This window comes from Strix aluco, chromosome 9 (assembly GCF_031877795.1).
Source record: "Strix aluco isolate bStrAlu1 chromosome 9, bStrAlu1.hap1, whole genome shotgun sequence".
Taxonomy (NCBI): Eukaryota; Metazoa; Chordata; class Aves; order Strigiformes; family Strigidae; genus Strix; species Strix aluco.
In genome coordinates this window covers 17,645,543-17,668,236 of record NC_133939.1, presented here as the reverse complement: position 1 = coordinate 17,668,236, position 22,694 = coordinate 17,645,543, and the positions used below count along the sequence as shown (strand labels likewise).

The 22,694-nt window shown below is 39.4% G+C and overlaps 1 protein-coding gene across 1 annotated transcript in view; it reads left to right on the top strand.

The window, feature by feature from the left end:
* The first annotated feature begins 11,876 nt into the window (after positions 1 to 11,876).
* The window catches only part of LOC141926875 (IgGFc-binding protein-like), a 61,219-nt gene continuing 50,401 nt past the window's right edge, over positions 11,877 to 22,694 (top strand). Inside the window, exons 1-13 of the mRNA XM_074833263.1 lie at positions 11,877 to 11,944; positions 12,549 to 12,754; positions 13,519 to 13,668; positions 15,259 to 15,521; positions 16,249 to 16,330; positions 16,636 to 16,751; positions 18,254 to 18,333; positions 18,927 to 19,004; positions 19,068 to 19,133; positions 19,289 to 19,299; positions 19,410 to 19,651; positions 21,010 to 21,293; positions 21,936 to 22,213. Coding sequence (XP_074689364.1) covers positions 11,877 to 11,944; positions 12,549 to 12,754; positions 13,519 to 13,668; positions 15,259 to 15,521; positions 16,249 to 16,330; positions 16,636 to 16,751; positions 18,254 to 18,333; positions 18,927 to 19,004; positions 19,068 to 19,133; positions 19,289 to 19,299; positions 19,410 to 19,651; positions 21,010 to 21,293; positions 21,936 to 22,213 — 1,924 coding nt within the window. The remainder of the gene's footprint in view (positions 11,945 to 12,548; positions 12,755 to 13,518; positions 13,669 to 15,258; positions 15,522 to 16,248; positions 16,331 to 16,635; positions 16,752 to 18,253; positions 18,334 to 18,926; positions 19,005 to 19,067; positions 19,134 to 19,288; positions 19,300 to 19,409; positions 19,652 to 21,009; positions 21,294 to 21,935; positions 22,214 to 22,694) is intronic.

Here is a 22,694-nt window from a genome sequence, read left to right as displayed (position 1 = left end):
ACAAAAGGTGGAAGCAAGCACTGTGCTCTGCTGTGCTCTGCTCCTAGAAAGCAGCAGCAGAAGCGATGGCAGTGAGTAGATCATCTGCAAGTACTGAAACAGCTGAAGCGTGAGGAACTAACAAAAGCCACTGGTAATGCCATGAGGCAGCTGAGCTAATGAGCCCCACCTCATTGGTAACTTCAAGGTACCATTACAAACCTGAGAAAGTATTTCTCTTTTTAGTGTGCTCTAACAAGAAAATTATTCCACCACATGCAAAAAAACCAAAGAAACCTTACACCTTTATACAATTTATAGAATCCAAGACTCAGTAATTTCATAATAACACAATTCCAAACTATCTTTCCTACTTCCTTTACTTTGGCCTCGTTCTCTGTAGGCATTGTGACATTTAAGTTAATTTTGCACATTATTTATCCAACAATATAATGTTTTTCAATATTCTAAGCTTCTTCTATCTGTTCTCTTTCATATCATTTTGATATTTTCAGCAGGTTTCTTGAAACTTTGACTCCAGAATAAAATAACATACTCCAAATGAGCAAAAATGCTTAGCTGACTATAGCTTCCAGAGCTGATTCAGCATTCCCTCCTCAAATCAGATCAGACCTTCTGTTTATGATATTGAATTCTACTGATTTCACACTGTGAACACCCAATCTTTTGGAAAACTTTTGCCATGTCATCTTCCTTTAAGTATAGCCTGTATTTTGATAACAGAAATACAACTGTGTATTTGCCTTAAGTGAATGTGCATGCATATTACAAGTGCTACAGATCTCCGTATCACTGTTCTATAGGCTTCCTTATCTAATATATCTGTAAATCTGTGTCACCTGCACACCTCATCAGTCATGATTTTATGGCTTCTTCCACATTATTGCTCAGAATATTAAACAGCATACGCCCAAGAACTGAGCGTAAGCTACACACCCAGACTATGATAATCCTTCGTTTATAGTTACCCTCTGGGTTTAGCAAATAATAGAGCTGGTAAAGGAACTCCTCAAGAATGAAAACTTTTTCCCAAAAAAACTTTCTTCATAGCACATAAAATGTGGCTTTGTTAGAGGATTTCATTTACTTCAAACTCTACTGGCTGTCAGGCAGGAACCATGTAAAAGTATCTATACTTACAATGCTTATTCAGGTATTCACAGCATGTGAATGATCATGCAAAGAAATATTAGTTGTCAGACCTACAGAAGCAGGGTGTCTCTTTGAATACATCCTTAGACATCGCTTCTACAGCCTAAGGCATCAGAAAGTCTTTAATTAAAGGACCACAGCTCAGTTCAGCAGTGACCATCATCTGCAGCACTGGGATTATCCAGGCATTAGTGCAGAGCGGCCCTAACCGATGCCCCCTCACCATGCTCTTACCCTTATTTCATTTTAGGCAGCCTCCTCAGTGTCTGGTGGTGTCCAGAGATAGCAGAGGTGACAAAAATGATCAGGAATAGCATCAAACAAGTAGACTAGAGAAATTATTGTCTCTCCTCCGTTACTGTCTGCAGTTTTGATGCCAGGGTATTCTACTCCATGGATTTTGCTTCAGTCTATTAAAAGAGAGAAAGATATTTGTGAAATTCAGCCCTAAAAATTTGGAGGAAAGAGAAGAAAGGACAGTGAACAGGTGTGGAAACAAAAATGTCTGCCAAACATTAAGGAGATTTATCCTTAGTTTCATAACATCCCAGAGCTGGAGTCTGCAAAATGTCCAAGAAAGCTCAAAAGCACTTGAGGCTTTGGCTAGGCTCCCTGAGATCAACAGGGCAAAACACAGGCCTGCCCGATAATGTTCTTAAATGTCTCATTGAACCAGGTCTGAAAGGAAAAAAAGATTTGTCTCAATCTTATCCAATCTCAGGAGGTTAATCAAAAGGTAAAAGTCATGACAGCTGGCTGTTTGACCTAACCTTTGAAAACTACTCAAGTTTTTCAGGCCTACGCAAATCTAATACTAACATTAAAATCTAGAGGGATAATAGAAACAATAATTCTTTTCTCATTTTACTCATTTTGTCTGCAGATATCGAAGCAGTTGACAACTTTGCACAAACGTCAAGATGAAGCGGCTTGTAATGAAGAACTAATTCAGCGGGTACACATAGAGGAGCAGATACTGGACTCCATCCAGTTATGTACTGGGCCGTGCTGTCACGGTGCATATCAAAGTTCACTCTTTTAAACACCAGGTGTGGTTGAAGGAAGAAATCACTACCATGATTGATCAACACTGACTTCCCCACAGATCAAAATCAGACTAGACACCAGAAACGAAACTAAAGAGCGACTCCAACACAAATGGAAATTGCTATGGTGTTACTGCACAACCCCCTGCTCACATAAGCCCCATAGAGGACTCTATAATTGGTAAAACAATCTCAACCTGGAGAATCTCCTCCTGTGAGGAAACAGGTGGTGTGAGACATTGGGGTCCTTCCCACCACGGCTTCCATCCAGGTACCAGTCTCTTCCTCTTACCTGTCAGCAGGGCACCACACCACCAGCCCCCTGAGTGGCCGCAGCACAGGCCCCACATGCACCAGCTCCTGAGCCAGCTGGAACCAACTTTGGCCAGCCCAGGGCAGTTCCTGACCCCCTGGGCTGAGGCACGAGCCTACATGTGGGGGTCAGGATGAAGCCCCCTGAGGGGAACTCCATGAGGGGATGGCTGGGGCTATGGGGGCAGGCCAGGACACCAGCCTGCAGGGCCTGCAGTCAGGCAGGGCAGGGGCACTGGGCTGAAATGGGCAGGGCCCATGGGCAGGGCTTGTGGGTGGAGGCCTCAAGTGAAGCTGGTCGGGGCCGGTGAGATCTCTTTATGCACTCAGTACCCTCACATTATGCTCAGCACAGATTGTCTTGTTTTTTAGTTCAGGTTTTAAGTACCACAACTTAACTCCCTACTTACCACCAGCTGCTGTTACCCACATCTCTGGCACAGTCTCAGCCGGCTGACAGGCACAGGGGAGTGTCCTGAACAAGGCCAGGTGTCTCAGTGCTTTACCATGCAACTCCCAAAAGTGATTTACCATCATCTCACTAAAAGCACATTTGCATTTACAAAAGCCAGGGGAGGCTTGGCAGTGTCTCAGCTATTTGCCTTCCAGGGAGAAAGCCTCACCCTACAGTTTTTTGTTTCCTAGATGACTGACACAATGCCATTTAACCACCACAATGCCTTCAGGGTTGCTTATCTGACTGTGTAACCACAACCTCCATCACTGCTAGTGTTTTACTTTGGTGAAACTTTGGTGTTTTATAAATCAGGTGAGTGCTCTAGTCCCTGAAAAGGTAATTTCACTCACATTTTTCCTGCTCATTTCCTGTGAAAAATTCGATACCCCCTACGTCAGAAAGACAGGCTGGCTCACATTGGATGTGAGAGTCCAAGGTACAAGAGCTCACTCTGCAGAACAGGTGGCTGAGATAAAGGAAAGGATGGGTATATCCTTTTCACTCTGTGACCTCTGGCAAGTCCTGTCACCTCATGCTGTTCCACCCTGGGAAATGGGAAATGAAACCTGAGCCTGGGGAAAAATTTTCAGAAATAAGGGGCAAACCCATGTGGCTTCACTGAGTGAATGCAAGTAGAGTAATTTATTGCACCTAGTACTTTGAGCACAGCAGTCTAGAAACCTGTTCCTAGCAGTCTGCATGCAAAGAGAGCCTAGAGCAATGCTTTACAGCCTGTGGTTGCTTAAAAGATTCTTCTAAGTATATTATTGTATTATTTTCTTCATTTTATTCCTCTTCTGGATTTACATGTTAACACAAGGCAATAGAAAAACTGTGGGATAAAATGAAAGCTATTTTCCGCAGTAAAATTTTAACTGACTAGTAAACTTAATTTTATTTAGGGTTTTTACATAAAGCTTTTCTCAGATTATCCTCTGCAGTACTCTTTGTATAGCAGGCCTAGAATAAAGAGAATTTGCCAGGACTTGAGGGTGTCACATGCTCCATCTCTAAAAGCTTATTCAAAACTACAGGGAAGGTTTCAGGTTTGCCTCTCTTGGAAGCCCTGTACTTACAGTATTAACAGTGTGAAGGGAAATGTCCCTGCTTCTGTTTCCCAGCTTTTCTCAGATGTTTCTCTATCACTGTTAATTATCCCATTTTGACCCTAGTCTTAAGAAATTGTTTTCATAAACCTAAACTTGTGGAGTTAAGTGGACATTTTCGACTCAGATAGTGTTTTGCTTAAAAACAAAAAAGGGAGAGAAGCATACTACTTTGAAAACCTGGAAACATAACCTGATGGTGACCTGGAGGCTTGGAGCTCTTAGGGCAGTGGAGAAAAAGCAGAGACATGAGCTTTGTGATTATTAAGCCATCACAAGATTATTTCTGAAGCCTAACATGAGTTTTTGACATTTACAGTTTTAAGTCCTGCTCATGGCACAGATGCACTACATACTATCCAGGTAAATCTTGTCTGGTTTGGCTGTCAAAGAAAGGTCTGTCTGCTCTGTATTGTGTTATTCCTGGTTAGAACACATTTACAGTCACTTCTGCATGCATTCCTGAATGCAGGTATGAAGAGTCGCTCAGTTCATGATGGGTATATATTACTAATTATATTAAAAAGTCTTCATAATGAAGGTGGTCAAACGTGGGAATCAGAGAGGGCCCAGACAGGTCATGGTATTTCCATTGTGATTGGGCAAGGCCCAGACCAATTTAATATAATTTTGAAGTTACTTAGCCTTTAAGTAGGGTAGGAACCAGGTGACTTTGAGTTCCCTTCCTCCTTTAATTATTGTATGATTCTGCAATTTGTATGTATGTCATGGGCCCATCAAGCTGGGAAATGTTGGCTGATATAATTCTAGATGAATCAAAACATTGCCATAGTTTTACTCGTACAATTACACACGTAGGCATACTATCCTGAAATGAGGTTAGAATATTCTGGTATTATTGATCTACTTTGGAAACTATAGTATTATTGTTCAATTTCCCTATGCACAAGAAAAGAAGGAAGAAGGAAGATGTGGCAGATATATCTGTTCTCAATGAGGCATCACTGCAGGGGTCTAATGAAAGTGTTTTCCAGTTCTGCATTGTTAAGTATGCAAAGGTTGCTTATTTCTGTAGAAGCTTCTATATTTCTGGGGTCATATACAATTTTAGTATAATGGCAATATATATTTTATCTTTCTGAATCATGTTAATAGCCACTCATCTCCTTACTCATCAGTGTAACACAAATCAGTGATGCTCAGCAAGAACTGGATGTCTAATAAATCACTGACTTGATTGGCAGTGGGTTTGGCATCCCTGTTTCCAAGAACTATTTGCTTCCTAGGTTTGGTGTTCATTTCCCAGGTCACATCCTCCACTCAGGCTCTTTAAGCAGTGAGAGGTTACATTGCCACCCCCTTCTACCTACTAAACTCTGAAATAACATATACAGAGGTTTTCCTCTTGGGTCCATATCCACTGCTGTGGGCACTCTTTCTCAATAGATTATATCATATTTAAAGGTTGAAAGATCATTTCTTAATTTATATCATAAAAGCAATTTATATACATGTGTTCCTTTTGATAACCAGTATTTCACTTTATAGCAGCATGGTAGTTAGTATTCTTCATCTTTTATCTATATGTTTGACTTTGATTATCCATGATTTTAAGATTCAGTGGCAACCAGGGAAGTTTGGAGGTCTGAAATGTGTGGTTTGAATTTTGACCAGCAGAACCCAAACCAAAACATTTTTAGCTGGATCAGAATACAATTATGATTTTTAGAATGTCACACTTTGAGCAGAGTCAATCTGACAGAAAATGTTATCCAACTGTCTTTGTTTTTTGGAAAAGGAAATCAGAGTCATATACTAAAAAAAAAAAAAAAAAAAAAAAATCACCTCCTGTGGTCAGCTGTATTTCCTAAACTTTGTTCACACAAATTTTTATGTATATGCAAACACAGCCAGATGTCATCTAGAATCCTAAATGCTTTGCCGATAAGGAACCTTGCTTAACTCCTGAGACATAAGCCTTGTTTTCCTGCCTAGCTCAAAACTCAAGCACACTTTTATAAATACAGTTCACTCCGAAGCAAACAGCAGAATGCTGATCACTCACTCTGAACCTGTCAATGACACAAGTGATCTCTATTTCAGTTTAGTTCATTTCACATGTAGAGCTTGTAGAACAAAGTACAAATAGCGATGCATTTCACAATTCACAATTCACTTCATACTTTGCTAGGGTCCAGAGTGGGTTTAGTTCATGATCTGGGGACAGAATGAGCAACAGGTTAACTTTCCTGTCTCTCTCCACTTGTAAAATCAGCAGGAGCCGCCAAACTGAGACTTCTTTTAGCTCAGCTCAGTCACCTCTCAGTGGGTTTTCCTGGAGCCTGGGCCGGGAGGTGTTTGTGATCTAGGTAATGGAGAGCACTACATAGCTCCAGTAGTCATGGGAAGTGTAGGATTTAGATCAGAAAAGGCCATATGAATAGATGTTGACAAGTTTCTTCATTTTTAAGTAATTTATAATTGTACATCTCTATTTATATAAAAAGGAAATTGTACTAGGAATTTTTGTGAAGAAACTGTAACTGATTTAATAGCTTAATTGCAGAAACCATTGGATATCCAGAGGGTTCTCTTGCTGTAAGAAGTGACCATGCCTTAGGACTATACCTTGAGAGGAAGCAGCCTTATCCAGGAGGTAACAAATTGGAGAAGTCATCCTTCCTGAAATGACCAGGAAGTGGTAAGAGGTTTGCAGGATTACTCAGGACAGCAGGAATTGGGTTGGAAGGCAAAGAACTGCACCAATGCATTTGGGATCTGTTGAAAAAATCAACCAAGCAAAACCAGCTATTTAAAATGGGGTTCAAGTAAGTGAAAGGCTTGCTAATGTTAGAGAGCTGAGGACAGGAGAGACAATGCAGGCTTCGTCAGCATCAAAGGAGTGCACAATGGTGAGCTGAAAATTCAAACAAACTTCAGTATTCATTAAACGAAGATTTCTGATTTTAGACACAGCTGCATCTGTGATACCAATTATGTTATAGAGAAGGAGCCAGGAGTCCCTTTTGTTTACACTAGAATGAACTAGTACCAGCATCACCAACTTTTACAGTAGAATATTGGATCTGTAACAGTGCAAGAGCAGAATCAGACCTTTGCAGTAGTCTAAATCCTTTATCTCAGTCGGTAGCTTGGTTTTACAAACCCATTGATGGAAATAAAAACCACCACTCTGTCTCTGAAAGAAACTACTTCACACACCACAGGTTTGTTCTGTATTGTAGATCCAAGCCAATAAATGTAAAATACATCAAGGTGCAGATATGAGATTGCTGAACTCTGGTGAGCCAGCAGCAGTTGATTAGATTATCACTGTATAAAAAAAACCCAACCCTGCATAAAGAAGGCAGTTAAAGAGATAAACATCAGCAGTTTCCTCCTGCCAGAGATCTGCTTCCAAAATAAATTTTCAAAAGTTGTCTTTTATATCTCATCTATTATTGTCAGACTTGGAAAAATTTCTGGGCTTTTATAAACTGATTTACTAATCTCATGATTGCAAGTGTAGCACCCCAAAATTAAGAAGAAACTAGTTTTACCTATGATGGTCTTTTCTTTATTCAAATATCCATTGGGATGCCAGATTAGTCAGGAGGATTAGTTATGTTTACCTTGGTATGCTGGAAATGAAAAACATTGTGATGTATTTCAACTCAAAGATAAGAAAGGAAGGATTTAATAGTTACAATTTCAGTAATACATTATCCATATAGAACACATTTGTAAGCATCTACTAAACTCATGAACATTACCTTGAAAATGCACTTCTTTTAGGTCACAGTAGAAGAGTACTATCTGCATGCTGGAATTTTGTCCATAGGCAATGGACAACTGAAAATACTGACAGAAAAGCTGCTATCTTTCTCTTTCTGTTAGCTCTGCACTGTTCAAAACATAAGAAAGGGAATGAAATTTTAATCTGACACCTGCACTCTAATAAGAATGCTACATTTCATTTTCAAAATCATTACAGCTCTCAGGCCAGGAAAAAGACGGCTTGAATTTCAAATTAAAGCTTCAATTTGGAGAGCCAGCAGTTAGAAAAACAACCTCAGCTTGTGCTCAACAGAGCACAAGTACACTTTACTCATCAAAGAAACATCCATTTATTTTCTACCAACAGAGATTTTTTGTGTACTTCCTCCTCAGCCTATCAAAGCATGTTACTCAACAGAGCAAAGGTGGGATTAGCTGCACTCCTGTATAATCTAAATTTAGCTGGTTATGGATTTATGGGTGCTGATTGTTTGTTTCATAACTCCTTAGTGAAGGTTTACCAGAGCAGTGACTTGGGGGCAGCTCCAACAAGAGTCCAGCATAGACAGGTGTCTGAAGCAGTGCCTTCTCACACACAAAGTCAGTAAAGCAGAGTGGAGCCCAGAGGGCACTGGGAGTTCCAGAAACAGTGACGGAGGTATTGCATGCTGCAAAAGCTGACTCAGTCCTTTGTTGGGGCAGAGGAAGAACTTCATTATTATTTGAATAGAAAGAACAGAGGAATCCTTTTACTCACGCAAATTGTACCAATTTAACTGAAATTGATGTAAAAACCCAATGTGGTTAAATCTGTGCAAAGTCCAATGAGATACATTTGTATTGTCTGAAAATCAGATAAAAATGTTTAGGTTTTATGTGCAAATTCACTGAACCTGATGTATTCCAAATTAAGAGAATCTGCACAGAATTCTGCCATTTAATCCAATTAAAATTTCTTCTAGATATAGCCTCAGACAGAATAGGCCCTGGGATATACATGTGCTGCAAGTGCATCTCAACAAGACATCAGCATTTCATATCAGCCAGTCACCTCTCTGCTTTGTACTAGGTAGCAGTGTAGTAGTCTCCTGTAGTGTCTCTATAAGGCTCAACTAGCCCCAAACCCATGGCTTAGGAGAAAGAGGTTTTGTATCATTTTCCCCATTCTTTAAGCTTGCCAACTCCATAGCTTTCTGCTGATTACACCACCACAGACTGAGCATTAGCCACACAGTGAAGTGCAATTGCTATTCATCAGAGAACACTTGGATTCAAGAAAATGGAATAACCAGATTTAGATACTTGAGGACAATTACATATGCTAGAATAACTGCACAGCAAAAGCTGCACTAGACAGCACTCACTAGAATGGATGAACCGCTGAGTTTGCTTCTTTTACTGTTTGATTTATCTTGCTTGGGATGATTTTTTTTGGTTGCGTCTTCATTGTGCTATCCCTTTGCAAGGATATCAGGCTGATTCTGTCTCCTGGAAAACATAACTTCATCCTGCAAAAATTAAGGGAGTCTCTTTAAGAGTTCTTTTCTGACCACTAAACAGAAATGAAGTTGTATGCAGTATCATGTCTGTCCTTTCAAGGATGTTGCATGTCACACTGTTTAGCCCTACTACCAATAGCCCTACTATTGGTATCCTCTGCAGATTTTATGTGGAAAATCTGTTTGTGTCACCTAAAGGCAATTTGTTCCAATGAGTAGCCCCAGTGTGCCTTGTCAACAGGCAGCAGGTGAGGAGAATTTCTAATGCTGGCTGCAGATGGGGCGAAATCTGGTGTCTGGTTTCAAATAGAAACACAGGAGTACAGAGCACTAAGAAGCCAGTCATAGGGGTTAGCTCTCAGGTGTACATCACTTGCATCCTTGGTTTAAGGCAGAAGTAAAACATCACTTGTTTAGAAGATTGTCTGCTAATTCCCTTGGAAAGAATTTAACTTCACTGTATTAGAAATGAAGAACTCTTCTTCTTCTTCTTCCTCAGGTTGCAGTCCAGACCAGTATTTTATACAAATGCCAGCGTCATCCAGGCACCTTTCAGAGGTACAAAGCATGCAGATGGAGAAGAGAAGTAGTAGGCCTGCAAGGTGATCAGTTTGGCTGTCAGGAATGCAGGATACTGTCACATCCCACTGGAATCAAATGGTAAGTAATTTCCTTATCGTCCTTTCCATATGTAAAAGAGGTTATGAATATTTGTCCCCCACTGAAAAGCCCTAATCAGTACTCCAGCTCACCTTTCACAGAGTACCTGAGCTGGCAGTAAACAGAGTGACAGTGACAGAAAAGGTCACACAGCATGGCTGGAGAGCATGCCTTGTTCTACTGACAGGAGTGTTCATGGTGCTGCAGTGCCTCATATTTGCTGTGGGTGAGGAGGGGTCAAAGACAGTGCATCATCTGGATGGATGGGTTTGCCAGAGGGTTACTTTCTTTCCAAGATGGACTCACATCTCCTGTCTGAATCATACAGAGCAGCATCAGATTCATGAGGAATCCATAAACTGTCTGCAGAAGGAAAGCATGTGAGTACATGGGGGGCCCCTTGCTACCCATTGCAGTGCTAAGGACAGCTGTTGCCCAGATTACCACTTGCTGGACCAGCATCTCAGCAGACCTGCTGAAAATGCAGTGTGCTCAATGCCACTTTTATCTGCAGGTCACTTGTATTCTGCCCCTCACACTGAGCTCTCCTCAACTGAACTGGAAAAGTGTGGTCAATGGTTTTGTGAAGGGAATGAGTCTCTTTTGTATTTAAATCACAGAAATCCTCTTCCCTGTTTACTGATCAGCAAAAATACACACATTTTCATAGGAAAGGATTTTTGTTGGAGAGGGATGATTACCAGTCAAGTGAACATCCACCCTCTGGCTTTGGAGGTGCTTGTGTGGGGCATGAGCTTGTGGCAGAATGCAGCCCCAGGCCCGTTGTCAACACATCAGTTAACATCTAACTTGAAATATGTTTGTGTTTCTGCTTAGCCTCCCTTGATCCTTCCTTATTTCTCTTGTTTCTGTAAGCAGCCTCCTCAGTTATTTGTTAATGGCAAGTGAAAATATTTTGTGCTGAGCGGGGGGAAAGGGAATTGAAGAAATTCCAGACCTAAATTATGAAGCCTGAATGACTTTAATCATTGGAATATAGTCAAAAAGGGAAAGTGGTTGTAAGAGGTCACTTTTCCAGAAAGCCCCAGTCCCAGAGACATCCTCCTTTTAGACAAAAAAAAGAGAGCCATGGTCTGGGTTTTCCAGGCAATGCAAGGAAACACTGTACACTTTCTGATACTTCTCTGATTCTCATCACTCATGAAATCCAGGTGAAGTAGGGAATTTGGCTTCCTTTGAACCATTTCTTTGTAGAACCCAGTGCAAGGAATGCTGCAAAAGAACAGAACAGCAAAGGCCCAAGTGGCAGTGGGTATGATCCACCTGCTTTTTCTGTGCCAGCAACCAACAGAGACTTCATTGCAGACCAGAAAATGATCCTTTTATTTTTAAACAGGGCTAATATGGTAGCAATAATATTTCAGCAAGTTCCTGAATTGTGCCCATGACAACATGACTGTCATGAGTAAATTGAAATTTTGTTATCTAGTCTGCTGAATGCTAGTTTCAGAAAGGGAGAAAATTCAGTCAATATGAGAAATCTCACATACTAGCAGTGAAAGATGGGCAGGAGTTTTAAAATTAAGAAAGTTGTCTTGCTATCAGTGTCAGAAAAAATCCCTTTAAAATTGCAGACTTTTAAAATATACAACAGCAGCAACAAAAATTGCCAAAATCAAATAAATTTCTTCAGCAAACAACTAAGGGTGTCAAAGCAAGTGACACAGAATATGAGCTTGCGGTTCATACGTGCTTTTCTCGAGGTAGATAACCCAGGGAACATAACTGGTACATGGTTGGACAGATTTTCATAATCAGCTCCACCCTCTGGTCAATATATTCTTCTGTTTCACTGTAGGTTGTCCTCATTTCCTCCTTGCTGAGTACAGCTTGTGAATTACTATGCAAACTGTACCACACAGAAGACTTAACTCTGTCTTCTAGCATGGGGACCCTCTGGCACTTAAAATACACGTTAATTTTATTCTGTATTTCAGTGCTGAATACCACAGGGTAAGTAGCACAGTACGGGATGTAGCTTAATTTAGGAAGCTTGGTTGTTAATGATAAATATCCTTTCTTCACTTTTTAAATGTGGAATGTCATACAATTGAACTATGTCATTTTTTTAAAAGAAGAAATAATTGGATTTTATTGTTGCCTAATTCTGCACTAGCTCCTGTCTATGAGAGAAATCTGTAACACATGGATTTCTAATGGCACATCTTTTAAATAACCTTTTTAAATAACCGCAGTAGTTATAAAACTTCTTTGACTCTGAATGTACCTACAGTAGCCTTTGCATTAGGACTTGCCTGATGTGTAACAGTTCAAAGATAGCACTGAATAGAGACCAAGTGGAAACTTGTCACAGCTTTCCCCTTCTCATGGAAGAAGAAATCCAGGAAGGAACAGTGAAGAAAACTTTCTTACTTTATCTGTCTTCACATTTCTCTTTCCTCGTTAGCCTTAGCTCAGTCTGTTTTCCAGTTGCTTGCTGTATTTCATTGATGAAATGATTGTGTGATATTTGCTTGTAATCTCCCAGGTTTCTCTGAATGTCATTGCTTAGATTTTGAGGGGTAGTGGGGACATTCACTGTGATGCATTCGCTAAGGACAATATATATTCTCTATACTGTGTCAAGTACAATAAGGATAATTAAGGAGGGGGCACCACAGACACTGGAACTGAACCTGGCTCCTGAAACTGTGGACCACTGTCAGACTATGTCAAGAACTACTACTATAGACTTGCAGTCCTGGAAATCCGTTGCCTATGCAAAACACCCAAAGAGCGGAGCCATTTATGCTGTGATCTGTGGTGGGACTTTGGTCTTGTGTCAACTCATCTCTGCAGGACTTGGTAGCACCACAAGGACTATGCATTTTTAACTGCTTTTGTTCTGCAGCATTTTCAGGGTAAATTAGAAGAGCTGGATGAGATAACAGCTTTGTGTCATGAGAGATTTTCAGGGGTTAAAGGAAATATATAGCTTTCCAAGAAATAAGAGTTACACATTACACTAGTTTACTGTCTTTTACACATTTTGTTTTGAAACAGTGGGGATGACAATGCCATGAGCAAGTTAATAGCAAGTCTTTGCTATTATTCTGGTATTGTCTGAGATGAGCTGCATCCATCCAGTCCTTCTGTAGCTCCCTGTACCTAGGAAAGCTGGTCTTCTTTCAGTTCAATGGGATACAGAGCAGAGGATCCTTCCACACTACATGAAGTGAACATATCCCACCTTTGACTCACTCTCAGAGCTTTATCATGAAGAAGTACAGATGGGAAGAGAAAGAGTCAGACATAGATGAAATCCTAGATCTATTCAGTTATTCAGTGAAAGACCCAAAGACATGTACTGAGGTCCCAACATTCTTTCTTACACAGTTTTTGAGTCAGTAATTCCCCAAGAGCTTCACTATGTTGTTTTTCTTCGCAGGATCAGGCAAAGGCCAACTGGTGGCTTGAGAACATGGGATCTTGAAACAGGTAACTGCATGTCATTAGTGCTGTTAACATCTAAGGCAGATTTTGAACATACTAGCTGCTCTTTCTTACTTTCACGTGTTGTATTTCAGCTTACCTCACCAGATGTGATTTTAACAACAACTCGAGACCATTTTGTGACTGGACACAACCTTGCAATGTCAACCAGGGAGTGTGGATACGAACCAAGCATGACACTCCGACTGATGGAACAGGTCCTGATGGAGACTATCCTGATGGAAGTAGGTGCTCTGTTGTGGCATTGTTGACTGCCTTTTGAAGACAGCTTGACGACCTTTATTTTTCTTTCTTTGAAAGAGAAAAGAGACTCATGAAGCCCTTTGAAATGTGTCAGTTTCATTTCATGATGGCACCTGTCTGATTTTTCACTATGTCAGTTACAAGTAAATTAAACTGGGTTGCCCCATCATGGGTTGGAAATCCTTATCAGTGCATGGAAGTAGAAGAAAGCTAATTACATCATGCAGTGATGTCCAACAGATCATTATTCAAGAGAGGTCTTATGGCCAAATTACACTGATATCAGTTAAAGGCAATAAATGTAATGATCACTGTACTAGCACTAGATAATGTTCATGCTAGCAAAGTATTACAAAATCAAATTTGAAATTAATGAGTATCTTTAAAAACCTTGTTCTCAGCTACATGTGATTGAAAATCTGGGGTCTAATGTGGTCATATCATCAAACGAGTGCTTAGTATGGCTCCATCTCTGTTTGAACCGCTATCCTTGCATTAGCAGATCCATTTATGGGGGATCAGTCTGCAGTCATACTGCTTTCTGTAATTATCTTGAGACTGAAAGGTCAGCTACTGTCAGACTTAGTAAGCGGATTAGAATAGTATTAGTTAGGATTTTTGCTAAATAATTTTCTGCATTTTTAATATTTTGATAATAACATTTAAATTGGCCTCTTGAAAGAATAAATACTTTTAATTTGGATTCACACAAAAAGTAATGTTTTGCTTTTTGAATTGACACAGACCGTATAACTTTAAATGTGGCTTACATTTTCTTGCCAACTAAAACATATAATGAATGTTGTGTGGAGCTATACTTTACCATATAGAAATGGTCTTTCATTTCTTTTTGATGCCTTTCCATAGTCAGATGGGAGACACTTGACTTTAACTGCACTGAGAAAATGTAGCTTTGATCTTTGCCCATGGGAGGTGAAAACTTCAGCCCTAGTGAAGCAAAATATGATCTCATATTGAACCAATTCATACTAAAACATTTCAAATCCTAAAAGAAATACTGTGAGTTTCTGAATTTTGAAAAGTTTCCTTCCTTTTCATTATGTCAAACCTAAATATTTTGATGGAAATATCTACATTGCTTTCTATCCCTTCCATTTTGAGACAAAAACAAATGCTGACAAATCCCTTGTGCTAGCAATTTGCTCATCTTAAGACCAAAATCTTTAGGAAAAAATATATCCCTCAAGAGAAGGTGTATAGCAGATCACATTATTTTCCTTTGAGGAAAGAAGAAACTGAACATGGATCAGTGGGGCACTTTGTCTGGAGGTGCTGTCTCTTCAAAGAGGACTACCTCTTTATTTGTGATCCCAAAATAACTGTTTGTGTGTGATGGGATTTATTTGCTTTGCTCTCCAGCTCACATTCTAGTTTGGATAACTACATGGTGCTAACCATTGCAATGTAAACTCCAAATGCCCTCTACTTTGCTTCTTTGCACTGCTAATGATGCCCTTGATTTTTTCCAGAGTTGGGTTGTACTTCAGTTTTAAATGACACCTAACAAGTTACAAAGATTCAACCATATTTTAATTTTTTTCACTCTGCAGAAGGCTATTTCATCTATCAAGAAGCAAGTAATCTGATCCCATTCGACACTAACAGGCTTGAGAGCCCAGATACTGTAGTTTCTGAAAAAATATGCATAGACTTCTGGTACTATATGTTTGGATCAGAAGACATGAATGAGCTGAGAGTGCTTATCCAAGACAGCACAGGAGAGTCTGTGGTGTGGAGTCGGAAGGGAAATCAGAGTGCCTTGTGGAAATATGGTGCCATCACTCATACTTTTCCAGCACAGAGAAAGATAAAGGTAATATATTTTCAGAATAAATTTCTTTGTACAGTATCAGTATTTGTTCTCCCCTTGCAGGCTGCAAAAGGCTGTGCATGTAAGCCGGAAAAGATAACCAAGACGGGCTGACATAGCGCTTAGGGATATGGTGAAGTTCAGAACTGTCAATGTCAGGTTAATGGTTGGACTAGGTGATCTTCAAGGTATTTTCCAACCTAGATGATTCTGTGATTTGCTTTGTTTATATTTTGTAAATATAATGGCCCCATGCTCTATGCCAATGAAGAGAAGAAAAAAACAACACCCTTGAGTTTTACTGGTGCTGTTATTTAGGTGATAAAATATATTTAGTTTTCTCTTTTTTCCCTTCCTTCTCTCCTTCATTTTATCACAAAGTCAAGAACTATAGGTGCCTTAATTAAATGCAGGTTTGTTTGCTGTGAGCTAAGGTTTGAACTTTGGGATACTGCCTACATTGGACTCTTCTGTAGAATCCAGACAACTAATTTTCATAAATCATTTATCAGTCAGCAAAATAGAGGCCAATGCTTCTTGAAGTCCTTACCTTATTACAGAAAATATATTTTAGACTTCTGAGGGAAACTAGGAAAACCGTTATAGACTCAGCTTACTCGATGCCTTTAGAGATAGACCAGAAAGAATATTTTGAACATATACTAAGGGAAATGGTCTCATATTTGCCTAAGCAACTCTGGTGCAGTCATTTGCTTTGTGTCCTGCCTAGGTAATTTTTGAGGCTGTCCGAGGACTGACAGAATATGGGGATACAGCACTGGACAATGTGAGACTAAGGGATGGATCCTGTGGTAAGTCTGTATTTGCACCTTAATGTATGCTCCTTCCTCATCTCTGTTTAAGTTGTTGACCATTACTCAATTCCATATACAATATAGAAACTCTCATAAATTCAAACCACGAAAGAGAAATGGCAAAACTTTACAGCTCATTTTATTTGAATGTTGTCTCTTTTGTTGTAGTTTCTTCCTAAATCTTTCCTCATTACCTCAAATGTTCAGAATAAGTTATCCCCTTCTCTGCAAATGTGACCATTTTCACAAGGTCCAGCAAACTTTACCTTCACTTTAAGTCTCAAGTGCATCTTTAAACCTAGCCAAGGCTATGCACATTGGTCTTGGATTCCAGATTAAATGCATTTTACAGCGAATCTCAGTTCATATGAGCTCAGCAAATATATATCACTGCCATATGTCACAAAAAGAAATAACGGTGAGTCAATAAAGCTGAGTTGCACTACCAGTTCTGACTATGAATCAGCAATCAGAGCTTGATCCCTGACCCTGTAACAAATCAGTCAAGACTGGCATAAAGTGTGGATGACTAAAATCTGGAAGTGAATTACAGTTTAATCCCATCTTTACTGACAAGCATGCAATACTTACAAAGTGTGAATTGAACAAGAAACTTGCTCAAAACCCCATAGAAAGTGTCATTATGTCTTAACGGGCCTCATTCTCTGTGAAATGTTACTCGTATAACGACAATAAAATGTTTTCAATTTACACTAGCCAGGACAAAGATTTCCGTTTAGGTCCACACCCTCAGAACATATAATTTTCTCTAAAATTCTGTGAAAAAAACTTGGGGCCCATTTTTTGAAGGTTAGGGAAAGACAGTTCTTCATCTTCCCAGGCATATTAGCACATGATTCAGCCACTGGATGGTGCACTAATGTAACTCCCAAAAGATAAAAGAAAAGTGCTCCTCCCTCTGTTTAGCTGTATGGCTACTAATATGAGGAAAATTAAGTGAATTATTAGGTCTGGTAAAAGCCAAAGTCCTCCCAACCTTTTTGTTTCTACAAGAATGTTTGATTGAATAGATATTTTAATCAGTCACATGAAAACTAAATATATGTCCATTTGTCACAGGAAAAATTAGCTTCCATGGCAACCTTATCAAGCAGTTTTTAGGCTATGATGTTTGACATTTATATTGTCATTTGCACAACTTCTTCACCTTAGATCTCAAAGGACAATAATCTTAGGAGGTTTTCTTCTATTTTGTGTCACATCTCTACAACAAAGTTAACTTAAAGCTCATTGGGAAGTATCCATTGTGGGAATACAGACATTTTCGCCAATGTTGAAAGAGCAAAAAGAACAATTCTCTGCTAGATATGCAAAATCTGCATTTACACTGGAGTAGGGGGCTGGATATGAAGAAATGGGCATATAAGAAACAGATGGACAAGAAACCAGTGCATCCAAAGGAGCTGATCCCATTTTGTAGATAGGTTATTACAAAATACCTTCAGTTTTGAAGTTAGTGCTTATTAAGTGAACAGGATCATTTTGTGCAGAGATTTATCAGTATACACTAGGCTTCAAGTTATGTGAAGTCTATTGGCTTTTTCTAAATTATAACCATAAGTATCTTGCAAAACCCCCACATCCAGCTGATTTTTGAATCACATGGTTAGCACAAAAGCAGTAGCACCATAGCATGTAGTTACTGCATCATTATTCAAAATTCTCTAGCTTGTTCTTCTACAACTTGTTTTCTATATTACGACTTAATCCCTATAAATAAGGCTGCCAGCAGTGTCAGTAATACGGAAGACCAACTGCCTTACTTGTGGATTCGTTTGGATGATTATACACCTATAGTGCATCTATAAGTAGGTTGGAAAGCATTGTTCTCCATGAATCAATTCATCACTTAGTTACCTCCTTGTACACTGACTGCTGTTGCAACTCAGTGCACAACAGAGGGTTCACAACGGTGCAATACGAGAGTACCTGAATGAAGAGAATTGGTTTTTGTTCTGCAAAGGGTCAGGAGTGAATGTGTGAGTGCTCTGAAGGTTTTAGTCAGTCTGTTGGATCTGAATCTCTGGAAGTACATTATTCATTCACATGGCACCAGGTGAATGAACATGACATCAAGAGAATAGTCATCCTGGTGTTGCTAGATCACACGTACAAGTACACCAGGAGGACCACATCTTTTGGAAGATATCTTTATGATGGACAAAGAATATTTGTTAGCAAGCAGAAGCAGGCAGGAGGGAAGACTCCACAACATGACTGTTTGTTGTGTCTGTCAGTAGAAAGCTCTTACAGCTCTCACATTCCTAAGAAATAAATATCAAGAAGAAACAAAACTCTCTGATTAGAAACCACAAGTGCCCTGAGAATTATTTGTTTCTGCTATATGGCATCTGCTGGCAGGCTACTCACTCCCAGATCTGCCAACACTTGCAGACAGTATGCCCTTCATGCCTTAACATACACACCAGAGGGAGTCACATATCCAATTGTAAATACACTTCCAGCTCTAGAGAAGCATGTTGGCACAAACTCAGTCACTGTCACAAGCTAACAATCAGATGAGCTTTCCTAAGTACTAAAAAGACCCACACATCCTCATTTTTAAATATAGGCAGTTCCACTTGCTTCAGTGGAAAACTTCTAACCTTATGCTGGTGAAGAATAAGTGGAAAATCTGGTATGCTGGCGTGTAAGTAGCGTTCACCCTGTAATGTTATAACTTATTGCATTGCCTTGTCTTTTCTACTAACAGAAGCTGTCTCTACCCCTGTACCACCAACACCTACACCAACAGAATCTACACCACCTCCAGTGACAGGTAATTTTAGCACATAACATATGCTAGTCAGTGGGTTGTAGAAGGGCACCTAAATTTTTTTACTACCAGTGCTATTTCCTCGCTTCAGTTAATTTCTTTGGGTATCTCTCTATGGCATTGCCTTATGCCATATAAATCTGCCTTTTCTGTTTCAGTTCTTCCATATGTAATCTATAAAATGGGGATGATTGTGTTTTCCCTCTGCACAATGAGGTGGCTTTTCTGGATGTATCCATATGGAAATGAGTACATATTCCCTTTTCCTGTCTCCAGAAGCAATTTGCAGTCTACATGGGGATCCTCACTATTACACGTTTGACAAGCAGCGTCATGACTTCATGGGCACCTGTACCTACACCCTCTCCAAGCTGTGCGAGAGCAACAGCTCGCTGCCCTACTTCAACGTGGAAGCGGCCAATGAGCACAGGGGAGGCAACACTCGTGTGTCTTATGTCCAATATGTGGACATTGATTTGTACGGCTACAGGATCAACCTGGGTAAAAACAGAGTTGTTAAGGTAAGATTGGAGCCCACTATCTATCCTCAGTAACCTATAGTGTGAATGAAGAAATTGGTGTACAATGACTACAAATTTCCAGCTTGCATACAGTATTATTCAGAGGGCAGTCAGATATTTAGGAGTAGGAGTAGTGTGGAGTTCTTAAACATTGGAATTACAGGATTGAAAACATAGGCTAAAATTTTGTGTTGTCTTGCTAAAAGGTGGGATTAGAGCTGACACTCCAGATGGGGATGGTGGGCTAGACTACCTTTCTAGCTTGCCCCCCATGCTCAAGCTTGATCTGCACCAGGGAATAAAAAGGCCTTGCATTAACTGAGTCCTGGTGGTTATTTCCCGATGCTTTATGGTAGTCTGTAAAGCTGCATGTTCATCCTTGATTTCTTGTTATTCCACATCATTGATAACTTCACTTAACATCTGGCATTTGCCATAAGGCAGAAACAGATGAGAAAGTCCTAGAGTGACGTTCTGATGACTCTCCTCACACTGATTGTGTCAGTTGACCAGCTATTGTATTTTAAGGCTCCTTTATGACTTCTTTCCATAAAGGACCAAGACAGCAGACATGTATGATTCAAACCCCCAATAAATGAATAGGTCACCTTAATTCATTACCACCCTTCTTATAAGAAAATAGTACAGCAATTTATGTGACAGGAGATAAAGGTTTAAATGTATACCAAGACCTTTCCCATATGATCTTAGAAACATAGTGAACTCATATATCCACATTTGCCTAACAGCTTCTCTTTCATACCTTTCCCCTGTATTTACTGTTTTTATTATATATATGTTTCTAAGTAAAACAAACTTTCTTACATATGTAATAAGAACAAATGTTCAAAGTAGATACTAACTTAAGTAAATTTTAAATAAATTGAAAATTTTACTTGGACACTTACTTTCTATTGTCTGGCATTTCAAATGTGAAAATTAAAAGAGAAAGAAATAAAATGAAGATTTTTTTAAGATTTGTCCTATCCTGAAAATTTTCTGAGAATTCATTCTAACTACATTTTTTTAATCTTATTTTATCCAAAATAAAAAATAGGTCTGTAAGCAGTTACTACTGAGAGACCATGCAAAGTCTTGGACTTTTGCCAGCTGGGTCTGATTCACTAAGCTCACTTTAACCACACTTGGAAGCTACGTAGCTATGTTACTGTGGCTTCAAGGCCCTAAATTACATGCCCATATACAACATTCATATTAAGTAATACTTGACACAATGTGAGTTCTTACTGCTTACTGTGCAAGTCCTGTGCTCCATATAGGAATGTGATCTAAGAGGGTCACTATTAAAAATACTTCTTTTGAAGTGATTATAATGATTGTCTTCTCTATGCCTGCAGGTTGATGGAGTCAGCCAAGTGCTCCCTCTGACCTTGGCACAGGGTGTCAATATTGCCTTCAGTGGGCAGTATGTTGTGGTTACTACTGACTTTGGGCTGAATGTTAAGTTTGATGGAAATCACAGAGCAGAAATCACTCTTCCCAGTACCTATATGTCTAAAGTCTGTGGAATATGTGGAAATTATAATGGGCACAAAGCAGATGACTTTCTTAACCCTGATGGAGAGATGGAAACAAACTCGGCCAGCCTTGGCAACAGTTGGCAGGTGTACAATGACTCCAGGTAGGACTCAACTGGGATGTTAGGCCTTAGCTGTTGGTTATGCAATGACCAGTATTTTAAGAAACTGCTGTATGTGGGCCAAAAATGTTAGGCACATGGGATAAAATATATTCATGTCAGTGTACTTACTTTATCTATCTATGTGGGTAAAGTTTCACAGCAAATTTAAGTGTGCTTAAAAAGAGAAAATTTGAATAAAACACTGCAGATACCCACTAAGATTGCAGTTATTGTTATAGTATATTAATGCTAATACTTGAAGACCTTGTTTGAACTCTTCTGAGATACTTTACTATTTCTCTTATAATTTCACAATATATTATTTAATTATTCTATAGGTTTAATTTCAAATGCTTTTACTTTTTGTTTGCCCTTCTTAAGTATCTTCCATGTAGAAAGCTTGACTTAAAAGAAAACCAACATATATTTGGGCTTGTTCCAGTCCTCCCAAAGTTTATAAGGCTGAAATCATATTAAAATCTGAAATTCTCTCCTAACTATTAGAAATGTAGAGCTTTAAAACATGTCATGCTTAATCTGGGGACAGTCTTGTAGTTTTGTTAGATGTAATTTGAAAACCATCTTAGGTGCATCCTAAATTCATCAGCGAATTTTTCCACATCATATTTTTTTCCACACTAGGTGCTTGCCAGATGATGGCCATACTCCAAATTGCACTGCTGATGAAAAACATATGATCCAAAGCAATGAATACTGTGGTCTGATCACAGAACCCAATGGTCCATTCCAGAATTGCCACTCAGTAGTTGATCCACAAAGTTATTCTGAATCCTGCCAGTATGATCTCTGTGAACTTCATCTGAACAATGCAGCCCTCTGTCAAAACCTGCAGGCTTATGCGGACGTGTGCCAAGCTGCAGGAGTCCAGCTGACACCATGGAGAAATGCAACCTTCTGCCGTATGTATCAAAGATTACTGGAAATTACCACTTGTCAGGAAGATATAATTAGGACTCTCTGAAGACAGAGTATTGCAAGACACTGTTTTGAAATCATGTAACAATCTGAATCTTGACTATCAGACTAAAGATTTCAGCATTAAATACAGTCCCCAGTTTGATTCCTTTGGGAAGATTCTAGTGAAAATAGTTGAACTGCTTCAGATGAAAGGAGAAAATACTGTCTACTCCATCTTAAAATAGAATTGGAGGGTTCTCCTTTGAATTCTTCTAGTGTCCCTATATTTTTGTTCAGGTGTATTAAGTGTCTCAGGGACATGTGACTTAGAGGGGTTTTTACCTTCTGAAAAAGCTACACCTAAATTGAAGTGTCTTTTAGAAAAAGTATCTCATTTTGCACATGCTTAGTAGACATGTAAGAGTTTTACCCACCCTCCCTGCTGAGAGCCTGAGCTGCCTTCTCCAATGCGCCCAGCCTCTC